The sequence below is a fragment of the Tenrec ecaudatus genome, chromosome 1 (genome assembly GCF_050624435.1).
Source record: "Tenrec ecaudatus isolate mTenEca1 chromosome 1, mTenEca1.hap1, whole genome shotgun sequence".
In the NCBI taxonomy this organism is placed as follows: domain Eukaryota; kingdom Metazoa; phylum Chordata; class Mammalia; order Afrosoricida; family Tenrecidae; genus Tenrec; species Tenrec ecaudatus.
The window spans coordinates 43,586,922-43,602,138 of NC_134530.1; the positions used below are offsets into that span (position 1 = coordinate 43,586,922).

Below are 15,217 nucleotides of genomic sequence, written 5' to 3' on the forward strand. Positions count from 1 at the left end.
CTTCTGTACCTATGGCCCCAGCCCTAGCCCAGCATCTGGCATGGAGTGGGCACCCAACACACATCTGTTAGATGGACACATACTACACAAATAGGGAGACCAAGAACAGGAGGGTGCTAACTGTGCTTGTCGAGGGACCTGTGTCCCAGGCAGGACTTCGAGAAGGCTTGGTGGGTGTGGTGTCACTGGAGAAGAAACGTGGGTGCGGGAAAAGGCAGCCTTGTGTGAGGGAAAGCCAGTGGTCTTACTTATGAGACACATGGGGTCAGTGGGGTGGGAGGAGTGAGTCCCATGCATGAGGTCACTCCCTGCCACCTGGATAGGACCCTGTGGTGGGGAGGGGTTGGAGGAGAGAAGACTGTGAGAACCTCAGAATTCTAGATGTTCAGAGCAATCGGACCAGGTCCAAAGAGCCCATTGACTCTCCCTCTATGTTGATAGAAAACCCAGCTGCGGGAGGGGTGGTTCTTGGGGGCATGAGGGCATGGACTTTCTAGAAAGCTCAGAGATGGGGAGAAGGAGGAGGAGCCCCAAACGGAAGTAAATGAGAAGGATGTCAGCCACAGAAGGACTGGCTTATGTTTTGCATCAAGCCTTGGCCTGGCTCCATGGACACACGATCTGGGTGAGGACCTGGGTGAGGCTGAGGGCTTCCGCAGGGCTTTCCAGCAGCAGGGAGCGGGCCTGCCATTCCAACTTAGAGACACAATGGACTGGGAGGGAGGGGAAAGGGCAGATGTCATCTCTCAAACAGGATGGGAAGGGTCAGAAGACCAGCATGAGTGGAGGCCCACAAGCCCTTCCCTGTGTTGTTCAATTCAGACGTTTACCAGGGGTCTACCAGGCCCAGGGCACGACCCTTGCAGGGAGATAGATGGAAGAAGGCAAAGAACAGAAGCCCACAGCCCCTGCAGGTCCTCTCGGCCTTCCCACCTCTGACAGCCGTTCTCACATTGATCCTCCCTGCTCCCCTGGTGGCTGCACCACCCTGATTGCATTTCACGCTGGAGAAAGCTAAGGCACAGGTTGGTGAAGTAAACCGCCCAAGATCACGCAATACATAAGTGGCAGAGTCTAGGACGGCAAGTTACCCCAGGTCTCCTAGGAAGTGTTGGTCCGAGGATTAACCTCAGGTCGCACTCCTGAGAACAGACCTACCCAAAATTCCACAAGCACATTTCCCCCTTACCTACCTCCTCCTCCTTCTGAAACACCCTATCCCCTGGCGATGAGCCCCTTATCCTTGACCTCAGGACCTCCCCCACTGACACAATGACAGACACGGAAACAGGCTCCCAGAACTCCCTCACCTGCATATCCTCAATCAAGTCACACGACGCCTGCTGCAGACTCAGGATCTTCTCCCAGCCTGGGACAGTGCACCTCCGGCCATTCCAGGATAGACTGGGGCCCAGGTATAGCCCTCCCCCAGGGGAAGCTGGACCATGGGCAGCATCTGGCACCTGTGGTGGTGGGGGAGAGTCCATCTTGCCTCAGCATAGACTTGGAAGCAGCCTTGAAGGGGTTAAGGGATGCTCATTGGGTTGTTTTCCATCCAGCTTGGCCCATGTAGTACTGGGTTGTGTGGGGGATTCTCCCTTCCCTTCTGACCCTTCGTGCCCCCCATCTGTGAGATGGGGTTGGTGTGAGGATTAGAGAAGATGAATGCAAAGCACTGGGCCCTGGATGTTTTTGCTCTTGTTAACTACCTTCCATTGGGCCCTTGACCGTGGAGCACAGGTTGGTCCTGCACCATCCCCAGATGGTTTGTGGATGAAACTGCTGTGGTCCACAGGGTTGACTTTCAGTGAAGAGATGGCCAGACCTTTCTTCCTTATCTTAATCTGGAACCTCTGCTGAAACCTGTTCTGTATCACAGCCACAGCCTAGCGTCCACTGGCCGACAGGCAGTGGCCGTGCCTGAGGTGCGTCAGCCAAGAACTGAACCTGTGTCTCGTGCATGGAAGGTGAGAGCTGGTAGAACATCATTCAGAGGCTCTCCTCTGAACTGAGCCCCGAGCTCGAGGCTGGCCACCTTCAAGAAGAAGGACTTGCTCCCTTAGAACAGAGCTTGCAGCCTGATGGGGACGACTGGGTTACAGAAGACAGGGACAGATACAATATGTCATTTATCAAAACAGAATCCAGCACCCCCAAATCATTCCGATCTTTCTTGGTAGCTCTTAGCACATTTTCGATGGAGCCAAATATATAAGGTAGAACCATGCGTCTGAAGAGCCTCACTCTCCATCCCAATCCTCTCAAGGCCCTCGGGCCTGCGGCTCTAAGACCTCCTGCAGGACCCTCTGCTTGCACACCAGCTCGCTCGCGCCCCCACTCCCACCCCACCCCCCTAGCAGCTGCTGGGTGGGCTGAAGAGCCGGCTTTCAGTGGTCAATTGAAAGACCGGTGGTTGGAATTCACCCGGCAGCATCACAGAAGGCAGGCCTGGGCATCTGTTTCCATAAGCTGTCAGCCACGTGATCCCTTTGGGGCGCAATTCTACGCTGAAGCACATGGGGTTCTGGGACCTGGAACCGACTTGACGACAACAGGTTCGGCTTTTGGGGGTTTGGGGGCAGGTTAGTGGTATTGTCTTCCTCCTCTCCCCCAGCCTTCACCTGCTCATTCTCACCTCGCCAGCCCTTTTTCCAGATCCAGCCTCCTCTTCCTCATCCCCCTGCCCCCAACTAAGGACCTGGCAGGCAGAAGTAGGTTGTCTGACAGATCAGGGAAGTAAGTGGGGAGCGTAGACATTCTAACCCCTTCACAGCCCCATCAGGCAGACACGTTTCTCTTGACGCCTCACTGTCCTCACAGCTTTCCGAGGCTGTGGGGTTTCAGTGAGGTCGTCTATATACGTGCCACCTCCACCCTGTTTAATACAGTCCAGCTCCCACGACTGTCCCCCACCCCACCCACCCCCAATGTCTCCTGCCACTGGATAGAGGGCCATTGAGAAGAGGGCCTCTGTTGTGTCTTTGTGACCCCAGAGTCTCAGTCTAGGCCAGCAGCGGATAGAAACAAAAACCGATGCGTGGGAGGAGAGGGCGGTCTGGCTGTGACGTCCACTCTGCTGTGGATTGGTCACCAGGGTTGGTTGGTTCCACTGATCTGGCTGCCTCGGTGGGGTCCTCTCCCTCCCTCCCGGCTCCAGGTGGGTCCTTCCCAAAGCTGTGTGCTCTGATAGAGGGGGGCCTCCCCTTGGCCAGGGTCTCTGAGCAGCTGCATTCCTCTGCTGGAGCTTCCAGTGGGGTTCTCACAACCAGTTGCGTGAGCAGATGGGACTCATGCAGCCCCTGTGGTCAGAGAAGAACGGTACATCATGGGTCTTTTACGGCGCTCCTCCAGGTGGGTTCAAGCCGTTTGAACCACCTCGGGACCAGTAGATACTTACATGTGCGTAACGAATTGAGGAAAGGGTGGATTAATGAGGTGCCTGGGGCTTACAGTGCACCCTTTCTCAGATACTCTCAAAGGGTTATTTCTAGGGGATCAGCCCTGTGTTTTCGGACATCCTCCCAACATCCCGTGTTACATGCAAGTGGGCACACATTTAGCTGCAAATTCCCTGAAGCTGCATTTCCCAGCCAGGGTTCTAGATGGGAGTAAACCAGGAGGAGAAGGAGGAGGAGGGAGAGAAGGTGGGTAGTGGGCTACATGACTCGGTCAGGAAATGAAATCCGCCATCTTGCGCTGCCACGATAGAACAGGCAAGCTGTGCTCTGGCCACCAGGAGGGGAAATTTTGGAGAGCAAACAGTGGGGGCTACCGCTGCACCCTCTCGGGATCATATCTACCTCCTGCTGCCCATCAACCTGGCAGCAGGCAAGCCAGGGCTGAGCGCTGTCTGGCCCGGCACCACAAAAGGGGAAGATAATTAAAAAGAGTCTGCTGGCCTGGCAGACAGGAGCACCCAGATCTGAGCCACATTAAGAGCTTTGGTCTTTATCCAAAGAGCAATAGGGAGTCGCTCAAGGGTAGCAGGGTGGCTGGTGAGGAGACTCCTGGAGGTCTGTCTGATGCCGGTGTTGGTATGCTCACACGGGAGTCCTTGCATGGTGGCCTGGCTTCTCGCTGAGAAGTTGGAGCTGTGAGTCCATCCAGAGGGGCCTTGGAAGAAAGGCCTGGTGACTTCCTCTTAAAGAACCAGCCTGAGGAGCACCCTGCTACCCTAGAGATGGTAGCGATGGAGGTAGTTTGGACGAGGACGCTGGCAGTAGAGGTGGACGGCAGCGGATGTCTAGAAAGGTCCCCCCAGAGGTGGGAGTAAAAGACTTGCTGATGGACTGGGGGGGGGGGGGAGGGCTGGCAAGAGGGTGGCAGCAGGAGTAGCTCCCAGGTTTGGGTCTCACACATGGAAGGCCTAGGGCACCCTGACTGTAAGCCTTCCGGGGTGCTCCTCAGAGGAGGAGAGACCTGGAGAGCTGACTCGTCCCCTCATTTTGCAGAGGACGCATTGAGGATCAGTGGGTCACAGGGCTTGCCAAGGGATGGGCCAGCCTGGGTCCCTCGAGCCTGGTCGAGAGCTAGGACAGTAGGGTCCGCTGCAGAGAAGGCCGGGTCGGACCTGGACTTCAGCACCTGAAGGGCGTCCAGGCAGGTCACTGCTCTCCAGGCCTTGGTTTCCCTGAGAAATGGAAATACTACCATCTCCTTGCCTCTCGGGGATGAAACACGGCCTCATCCTTCGACAACGGCTGTTGTGTTGGCGTCTGTTGCCGCAACCCCTGTGGCACCCATCTCTTCAAGGGTCTTTCTCGCCTTCTCTGCCCTTCTAGTTCACTGAGCATCATGTCGCTTCCAGGGACTGGACTCTCACGAGGACATGTCCAAAGCTTGCATCGGGACACCTTAGTCCTCAGAGTGACACCCTAGCTTTTCAACACTTCAAAGAGATTTTGTGCCGCAGATCAGTATGTCATTTGATCTGTTGCCTGCCGTTTCCACGAGCATTGGTTATATACCCAAGCAAGATAAAATCCTTAATTAACAAAGGCAGTCTTTTCTCTGTTCATCCATGATGTGAGTATTTTTTTTTCTTTACAGTGAGTTGTAATCCATCCTGAAGGCTGCGATCCTTCATCTTCATCAGCAAGGGCTCCAAGTTCTCCACACTTTAACAAGCAAGGCTGTGTCAGCTGCATATCAGGTTGTTAATTAGCCTTCCTCCAATCCTGATGCTGTAGACTTCTTCATATAACCCAGATTCTCAGATGATTTGCTCAGCCACAGATGGAATAAGTAAGGTGAAAGGATTCAACCCTGAATCACACCTTTCCTGATTTTAAATCAGGCAGCATTCCCTGTTCTTTTCAAACGCTTCCTCTAAATCCACATACAGGTTCCACATGAGCACAATGAAGTGTTCTGGAATTCCATTTTTTCTCAGTGTTATCCAGAGTGGGTTATGATCCACACGGTTGAATGTCTTTGCATAATCAATTAAATATAAATAAACATCTTTCTGGTTTTCTCTGCTTTGAGCCAAGATCCACCTGACATTAACAATTATATCTCTCATTCCACATCTTCTGAATCCGGCTTGAATTTCTGGAAGCTCTCTGTCAATATACTGCTGCAACCATTGTTGAAAGATCACCAGCAACATGTTACTTGCATGTGGTAGCAATGATATTGTTCTATAATTGGAGCATTCTGTTGGGTCAGCTTTTTTTGGAGTGGATACAAATATGGATCGCTTCCAGTCACTTGGCCAAGTGTCTGTCTTCCAAATTTCCTGGCAGAGATGAGTGAGTGCTTCCAGTGCTTCATCAGCTTGTTGAAACATTTCCGTTGGTATTTTCTCAATTCCTGGAGCCCTGTTTTTCACTAACGCTTTCAGTGCAGCTTGGACTTCTTCCTTCAGCATCACTGCTTCTTGCTCATATGCTACCCCCGAAATGGTAGACTGTCAACTAGTTCTTTTTGGTACCCTGACTCTGTATTCTTTCCATCTTTTTTGATGCTGCTTATATCATTCCTATTTTGCCCTTAGAATCTCTCAGTATTGCAACTCAAGGCTTGGATTTTTTTCCCCCTGAGTCCTTTTAGTTTAAGATGTGATGACTGTGTTCTTTCCTTTTACTTTTCTAACTCTCGCTCTTTGCACATTTCACAATAATATTTTACTCAAACTGCCCTTTAAATGTTTGAACTCTTTGACTTCATCGTTTCTTCTATGTGCTTTAGCCACTCTGTGATTGAAAGTAAGCGTCAGAGTCTCTTCTGACAGCCACACGGGTCTGTTCTTTCTTCCTTGTCTCTTTAATGACCTTTTGCTTTCCTCAGGAATCATGTCCTTGATGTTCTCCCACAGCTCATCAGGTCCTCGGTCCTTTGCATCCAGTGCAGCAAATCTGTTCTGGAGATGTCCTTGAAGTTCAAATGGGATGGACTTAAGATCGTATTTTGGCTCCTGTGGACTTGTCTTCATTTTCTTCAACCTCAACCTGAATCGACACATAACCAATTGATAGTCTGCTCCACAGTCAGCCCACAGATGTAGTCCATTTGATTTTTATGTCTTCCATGTGTTCCTTCACCGTCTGTGTTGTTGGGGGAGGGGAGGACTACTTACTATGAAGAAGTCTTGCAAAATCCTATCATGTGGTCTCGATTTCTATCTCCAAGGCTATATTTTCCAACAACTGGCTTTAACCAACAGGCATGTTTTCTCACAGTTCAGGAGAGTCAATGTCTGAATTCAGGGTGCTGACTTTAGGGGAAGGCTCTCTGTCCACTCGGGGTGGGGGTGGGGGACTGGGTGGAAGTCCTTACCTCTTTAATTTCTTTTCCTTGGTTCCTTGAAGATCCCCAAGTTCCATCAGTGTCTCCCCACTTGCACTTGCTTCTGAGCCTAATCTGTTCTTACACATCTCGTTTCAAACACACTCAACATATGACCTCATTAACATAACAAAGAAATATCTCTTCACCAAGAGGATTGCATCTCAGGTATTAGGGTTAGCATTTGCAACCTATATTTTGGGGGGACATAATTCAATCCATATCCAGGACCTCTCCTCACTTGATTCCTACCCCTTTTTGTCTCTTGCAGGCTCTGAGGACTGCGGAGCCAACAGAATGCCCGGACTGCTGAACCGGGCCACAGGGGCAGCCCTGCCTCTCACCACATCAGAGGTCACCTCCTTTGTCAGTGGTTATGCGCTGGGCCTGACCGCCTCCCTTACCTATGGCAACCTGGAAGCTCAGCCCTTCCAGGGTAAGAACCCCTGTTGGGGCATCTCCAAGGGCCCACCCCACCCTCCAGGTTGAATCCCTGACCTGCCACTGGTTGACACTGTACACTATCGGGATCTCAGTTTCCTCATCTGTAAAATGAGAATACCATTTCTGCCCTCAAAAAAACCTCATGGCCATCAGGTCAATTCCGCCTCATCCCAACCCTACAGGACAGAGTACAATTGCTGCCCCTGTGGTTACAGGTAGGTGTGGCTTTGGACCCAAGCCTGAGCTCCAGCCAGCTGGTCCACCACATTCTACCATTCAAGCACATGTGTCAGATGCCCAAAACCAACTTCTCTAGGTGGCCTCATGGAGAGCGGCATCAAGATTTGGGCAAAGCCAACTGCCCAGTTCTAGTTGTGTGTCTCTGCTCCTACTCTTGGACGAGTCACTAGCCGCTCTCCCCACCTGGATGCTCCTCTCTGCCCATCCCTCCTGGAGCTGGTGATGTAATCCGAGAGGCCGGAGAACGTGGATGGGAGAACGGTTGGCCCACGAGAGTCATGGTGTGGGGCACTGGGGCATTTTCCTGCAGAGCCCCACATAAATCACACTCGTCTTCACTGTCAGAAGGCTGTTGCAGGAATGCGTCTCTGGCAGGGGACGTGGAAGGTCCTTCTGGGTCAGGGACCCTTCTCACTGCAGTGGTAGAGGTCCTCAGCCCAGTCTGATGCTCCGACATTTTTTCCATTCACTGAGGGGCAACGCTACCCCAAGAAGAGTGAGCAGAGAACCTTACGTCCTGTCAGAAATCTTGTTGGCAAGGGAAATGCCCTGGTGCTCAATTTGAGGGGCTGGGAGTCAGAATGGACTCAGCAGTCATGGTTAGTTCAAGGGCAGAAATCGTGGCTTCCAGGTTGGAAAGCCGGTTTGAATCCCAGGCAATGTGCTGCATGTCAGTGGAGGTGGCGTGTGGCTAGGATGCAGAAGAGGTTCCAGCCGAGCTTTCAGAATAAGATGAAGTTGGAAGAACCCTGGCAATTGAATTCCAAACACGAGTCAATGAGAACCCAATGGGTCCAATGGTCCGAACCTGGGAGCGTTTCTGTCCGTTGGGCCTGGGGTCCCCACTATTCCGATGGTGGCAAACAGCAGCAGAGAGCAGTTGAGACTTGGACTCACCTGCAAGCGCAGGGGACCAAATTCCTGAACAACTTTGGGAGGCAGTGCTTTGCCTCAGACTTTCCACCGCCGATTCGAAATCCAGAGTGCTGGCCCTGCCCATAACTACTACGTCACAGTCTGCAGGTGGTTCATGAGCTATCTTCTCATGACAGTCACGTGAGTTGATGCCCCATCTTACAGATGGACTTAGAGGCTCCAAGACGCTTTGTGCCTCATCCTAGATCACCAGCTATCAAATGGGCCAGGGCCTAGATGAGAACCTGAGAACCCTAGTCAACTTCCTCCAAAGGCCCAGCTCCTCAGCATCCAAGTGGCAGACAGGTGACCGTGGGTCAAACCCCCTGCCCAGGCCCACGTAAGAGCTGACATAGAATCTAGGTCTCCAAACACTCTTGAAATATCAGCAGCATTGGCCACACTGGTGCACACACCACGCAAGGTAAGTTTGCTGCAACGGGGGAGGAGCCCCTGGCTCTCCATGTGCCTCGCTGTCCACACAAGGCCTACTGCTGCAGTTCCCTAACTGGCCCCAGAGACGGTGGAGGCCCCACATGGCTTTCTGCAGAACCCATCCTGGCAGTGGGAGTCAAAGGGGAGACATTGTGGGGATGGGGTTGGGGCACATCCTGATGATTGCCCTGCCCCGGCAGGCATCTTCGTGTACCCCCTGGATGAGTACACCACGGTGATCGGCTTTGAGGCAGTCATTGCCAATCGAGTCGTGACGGTTCAGATCAAGGACAAAGCCAAGCTGGAGAGCGGCCACAACGACACCAACCGTGTCCGATCCTCAACGGTCACAGGTAAGAAGGCTGGAGGGGCCATGGCTGTGCCTGGTCCGTATGGAGATTCCCGGACTGGCATGTCAGGCCAGGACCACCCTGGGATAGCATGGAGAGAACCCTGGACTAGTGATCAGGGACAGAGCTGAACTGTGTGTCCTTGGGTCAATCATTAATGTCTCTGAAGCTCAATTTCCCAAGTCTATATGATCGAGGTAATGGTTCCTGTTCTCACCTCCCAGGTGTGATGAGCAGCCGAGAAGGTTCCCAGAGAGTATTTCAGATGGCTTTGTGCAGCAGGGTAGCCTGCCATGTACGCTCCATGGTATGAGATTGGGTAGAAATTAGACCTTGAGTGTAAAATGGGACTGGGAGTTAATACCCAAGTGATGATCAATGGGAAAAATGAAGGCAGCACATTCTCCCCGTCCCTGGAACAGATAAAGCACTCAGAGATGCCTGCCACTGAGGACAGTTTACCCTCCTGTCGTGGACCGGGAGGTGTGACACTGGCAGCTATGTCACCAGTATTTCAAAGACCAGCAGGGTCACCCAAAGTGAAGCAGGTTTCCGTGGAGCTTCCAGATCAAGAACAGGCCACAAAGAAGGAGAAAGGTGTCCAATTTCAAGGGACGACCCACGGAAAACCGTGTGGCTATCAGAGCAGCATTGTCAGGCCTAGTGACAGCGGCTGGCCCCTCGGCCTAGAAGACCCTCAAAACACCACTCGGGAAAGAGCTGCCTCCTCAACATCGAGTTGATCAGAATGAGGTGGAGGGAGGACGTTTCCAGGACCTTCACTGTTGATGGGCATGCCTCAAAATGAGAAAAGCCGTGGGAAACAGGCATTTCATAATCAGAATGCAGAATATGCAAAACACGAATCTAGGACAATCGGGACACCTCAAAAATTCAATGGAGCGCAAGAAGAATGATGGTGAGCTGAACTGCACTGGTGCTGTCGCTCTGAGTCGGCCATCAGATGGCCCGCCGTGCTGGGAACGACAGATGCATCTTCAAAGGCGCATCGCAAGAGCTATCTGAAAGTACAATGCTGTCTGTGATAGGATGACTCTCACGCTCAGACACAGTGCAGTTAATACAACTATTATCCAAATGGATGCATCAACCACTAAAGCTGGTTGATGGTGCCCGGCTACTAGAAGATGGTCATCTAGCAGGGAAGAAGACTTGAAGTTAAACAAATGGCCATCTAGCACGGAAGCAACAAAGCCCACATGGAAGAAGCACAACACCTGTGTGATCATGAAGTGTTGACAGGATCAGCTATCAGGCATCAGAAAACCTAAAATAAACAATCATATTAATGCAAATGAGGGGGGTCAGAGTGGAGACTCAAAGCTCATCTCTAGACACTTGGAAACCCCCTCACAGAAGGGTCTCAAGGAAAGGATGAGCCAGCCAGGGTGCAGTACAGCAACAACAAAACATACAACAGTCCTCTAGTTCTTTAATGCTTCCTCTTCCCCCCCCCCACTTCCACCCCACTATCATGACCCCAGTTCCATGTTACAAACCCAGCTAGACCAGAGCATGTCCACTACAGAGCATGTCCACTACAGAGCCTGTCCACTACAGAGCCTGTCCACTACAGAGCCTGTCCACTACAGAGCCTGTCCACTACAGAGCATGTACAGATAAGCACTCACCACATGGAATCCAGGACAGATAAACTTCTCAGGAACAATAATGGGAGTAGTGAGATATCATGAGGATAGGGGGAAGGTGGGGAGAAAAGGGGAACCAATATCAATAATCAACATAAAACCCCTCACCTTTGAGGGGGACAAACAACAGAAACATGGGTGAAGAGAGACAGTGGCTGGTGTAAGATATGAAAATAATAAAATTTATTATTTATCAAGGGTTCACAAGGACGGGAGGGTGGACAGGGAGGGGGAAAAAGAGGAACTGATACCAAGGGCTCAAGTAGAAAGAAAATGTTTTGAAAATGATGGTGGCAAGATATATGCAAATGTGCTTGATACAATTGATGTATGGATTGTTATAAGAGCTGTAAAAGCCCCAAATAAAATGAGTTATTAAAAAATTTTAAAGAAAAGGTCAGGATGAAGAAATTGAAGAATGCTACCAGCTTCAGTCTCATATTGATCAAACATACAATCAAGACTCAAGGATAATTATTGCTGATTTAAATGGAAAACTTGGAAACAAAGAGGAAGATACATAGCCATTAGAATTATGACCTTGGTGATAGAAATAAAACTAGAGAGTGCATGATAGAATTTTGCAAGATCAGCAACTTCTTCATTGCAAATACTGTTTTTCAGCAACATAAACTGAAGCTATATACATGGACTTCACCAGATGGAAAACACAGAAATCAAATTGACTACATCTGTGCTTACGATCAGCAGCCAAAGTGAGGTCAAGGCTGGCTGTGGAACAGACCATCAATTTCTTTAAAATTTCTTTATGTAAGTTCAGGTTGAGGCTGAAGAAAATTAAAATACCGTATATACTAGAGTATAAGCCGAGCCGAATATCAGCTGAGGTACCTAATTTTACCATTAAAAATGCGCTGAAAAACTCAGCTTATACACGAGTATATACAGCAAGTTCACAAGAGTCAAAATAAAACCTTGAGAATATTGCACACGAATTTCGAGAACATCTCACGAACAGATTGGATGCATGTAACTGGTGTTACAGAAGACCTGGTGACCTGTGGAATGCATCGAGAACATCATACTAGAGGAGAGCCGAAGGCCACCGAAAGACCAGGAAGGAAGAAAACAGCAAAGTCAATGTCAGAAGAGACTCTGAACCTTGCGCTGGAACATAAAGTAGCTAAAGTCAATGTAAGAAATGATTGCATAAAAGCACGAAATAGAACTTTTCAAATGAGCTCAGGAAGACGAAGTTTATATTAGAATGGGCGAAGACCTAGAATGAGAAAGCCAAAAGGGCACACTCGGCATCTCTCCAGCTGAAAGACCTGAAGACCAATTCAAGTTCTGAGCTGCAATATTGAAAGATTCTAAGAGTAAAATATTGAACGATGCAGGAATCACCAAAAGAAAATGAACGGAAGAAATCCAAGCTGCGCTGTAGGCCTTGGCCAAAACCAAGGCTCCAGGAATCGACAGAATACAACTGAAATGTGCAAACAAACTGATGCAGCCCCCACCGGAAGCACTCACTCACCTATGTCAGCAGATTGGGAAGCGATCCATACCTGAGATCCAAAGAAAGGTGACACAATGCAATTGCAGAAATTATTGAGAAATATCATTATTATCACATACAAGCAAAATTTTTCTGAATGTCTTTCAACAATGGATTCCAAACAAAGAACTCATTGGTTGGAGCGGTCAGAGGCTCGAGCCGGATTTGGAAGAGGACAAGGAACTAGAGCTATTCCTGAATCTTTGAATGAGCACTTTCCGTGAGTGGGTAATGTCAATGTTGGTGTAACTCCTCACAGCCTGAAAGACTGGCAGGACGTGCCTGGGAGTAACAGTGACAGGAGGTAGACCATGACTAGAGCATGAGGGGTTTGGAGAGTGAGAGAAGAGGGAGAGAGGGGCCCAGATTGGGGACCAGGAAGGTTTTCACGGAAGGGCTGGATGGATGGAAAGACTCCCTAAGAAGGGATAAAGGAGATGGGCTTCCATAGAAAAGAAAAGGGCAGGAGCAAAAGCGTAGACCCCAAGGGCGAGCAGGTGCTTGAACTTGAGGGAATGTGGAAGCAGAAGAATATAGATGTGATCCTCTGCTAGGTGTGGGTCCATGTCTCCTGCCCCTAGCAAGATACAGAGGAAATGCAGAGGCCTGGATCAGGTCCCTGTGGGTCCAGCTCCCGGTCAAGGACTTAGTTATTTGCTCAGCTGCACCTCCACTGTGACCGCCAGTTTTCCCATCAGCAAAAGGGGCCTTCTCAAACCTAGGCCCAGCAAGGTAAGAGGAGATGAGAGGTGATACCCACATAGCCTCTGACGCCAGGCCTGACTTCTAGGAAACCTTCGGCATGAGGGCGCTTCCACTGCCTTTCAATCCTGCACCCCCGGAAAGGTGGCTTTGGACGAGGACCTGGAGCGGATGCTGTTTGTGGTCAACCTGGGGACCATTGGCCCCATGGAGAATGTGACCATCTTCGTGAGCACCTCCTCCGAGCTCCTGACGCTGCCCAGCGGGGCTGTGCGGGTCCTGCTACCTGCTGTCTGTGCCCCCACCGTGCCCCAGTTCTGCACTGAGTGTGCTGGCGCGTCCACCCAACAGTCCCAAAGGTAAGGAGCCCCTGCCCAGACCAGGGCGGGTGTCTCAGAGGGGCAGCGAAGTCAGCCAGGTGAGGCCAGGGGTATGTGGGGCTCTGGAGATAGAAAGTGAGGCTCAGCCCCATAGTTGTCATTGCTCCGCCCCTGCTCACCTTTGGTAGGGTACTTAGCAAAACCCTTGGCATGCCCCTGTGTTGCTGTTGACCAGAAGTCCTGGGGTTTGGGCAGCTTGGGGTCAGAATTTCCAGGGTTTTTTGTTTAATTCATCCAAGAGGTATTTTCTGAGTGCCTGCTATATGTTAGACAGTGGGCTAGGTGCTAACGATACAAACCAACCAACCAAAACACACGTCACTGCCATCAAGTCAACTTCAACTTATAGCAACTCTATGGGACAGAGTAGAACTGCTCCCTGGGGTTTCTGAAACTTTCCATGAGTAGAAAGTCTCATCTTTCTCCCAAGGAACGGCTGGTGATTTTGAACTGCTGACCTTGAGGTTAGCAGTCCAACATGGACCCCATGACACTACCAGCTCCTGCCTGGTATAAATAAAATCATGATCCCAACCTTTTGGAACTTGATTGGAGAGATCATTATCCAACTACCAGCATAACTAATAAGGGACTCAATGCTGACAGACGTGCATGCATACTTACTTACGGAGAAAGTAGGGTGAAGAAAAAGTCCATTGGGTGAAGAGTATAAAGTGGGTTCGGGGCAGGCAGCCCTTTTCAGGGGGTGTGATGTTTCAGCTGAGACCTCTGGAATGAGGACGATGTAGGCGCAGAGGAGCATTCACCTTGGGGGAAGAGCAGCAGAGGCCAAGGCCCGGATCAGAGAGGAACTGAAGCCCCTGCACTGTGAGATGGGGGTTCCCAGCAGGGCAGAGAACTTTGGAGAGGAGCCAATCAAAGCCCAGGCTGAGCTACAGGGTCCGCAGAGCCAGCAGACAAACCCAGCCCCAGGACAGTTGGCCTGCCTGCACTCCCCGGTGAGGAGCGAAGGAAAGCACACCTGGGGTTGAGAAAAGTTTCCACCAGTTCCCAGCCAAGCCGGAGGACAAAAGAGGACCAGTGTGCCACTTGTGAGGCGCTTACTGCCTACAGGTGACGTCCTTTGAAGTCTTGTGTGGGACCATCGGAGTGATGTACATTTAGAAAATTGGTTCCACCGCATCTTGGTACCATTTTTAGTACAAAAGTAACACACTTTTGACTGATTATCGGTTGAACTGCTCTACTCCCTTCCCCTCCCCTCTCCAGAACACGTTAGAACACAGTGAATCTCCAGGACGTGGTACCACAAGCATCCTGTAGGTCCCAGCCCCTGTGCTAGGGCCCAGGGATGGCAAGGGAGCTTGGGTGTACTGGGATGCAGAGCCAGGGACAGGGAGGGTGGTGTCAGCAACCTCCCCTGGAGACCAGCCTGGAGGGACCGCCTTAGTCACCCCACAACGAGATGTCAAGCACCTGGGATGTGCCCGGCACAGTGCTGGGTGCCGGGAACAGAGCGGTAAACAAGACAAAGTCCCTGACATTTAAATGGGAGACACAGCGTCCATGAAGAAACCCACCCATCCACAGGTAACAAGTCAGAGGAAAATCTCTGTGAAGAAAGCACTCTAGGGGACACAGGGGACGAGTAGGGGAGGTGCTATTTGAGATTAGGCAGCATTTGAGGCCTGGCCTGAATGAAGGGAGTTAGCAACGGGAATACCTAGAGCAGTGGTTCTCAACCTTCCTAATGCCGCGACCCTTTCACACAGCTCCTCATGTGGTGGGGACCCCAACCATCACATGATT

At 50.9% G+C, this 15,217-nt stretch overlaps 1 protein-coding gene across 1 annotated transcript in view; it reads left to right on the forward strand.

The window, feature by feature from the left end:
* Positions 1 to 7,086: 7,086 nt before the first annotated feature.
* The window catches only part of VWA5B1 (von Willebrand factor A domain containing 5B1), a 47,404-nt gene continuing 39,273 nt past the window's right edge, over positions 7,087 to 15,217 (forward strand). The window contains exons 1-3 of the mRNA XM_075562593.1: positions 7,087 to 7,225; positions 9,024 to 9,176; positions 13,156 to 13,426. Of these exons, the coding sequence (XP_075418708.1) occupies positions 7,087 to 7,225; positions 9,024 to 9,176; positions 13,156 to 13,426 (563 nt within the window). The remainder of the gene's footprint in view (positions 7,226 to 9,023; positions 9,177 to 13,155; positions 13,427 to 15,217) is intronic.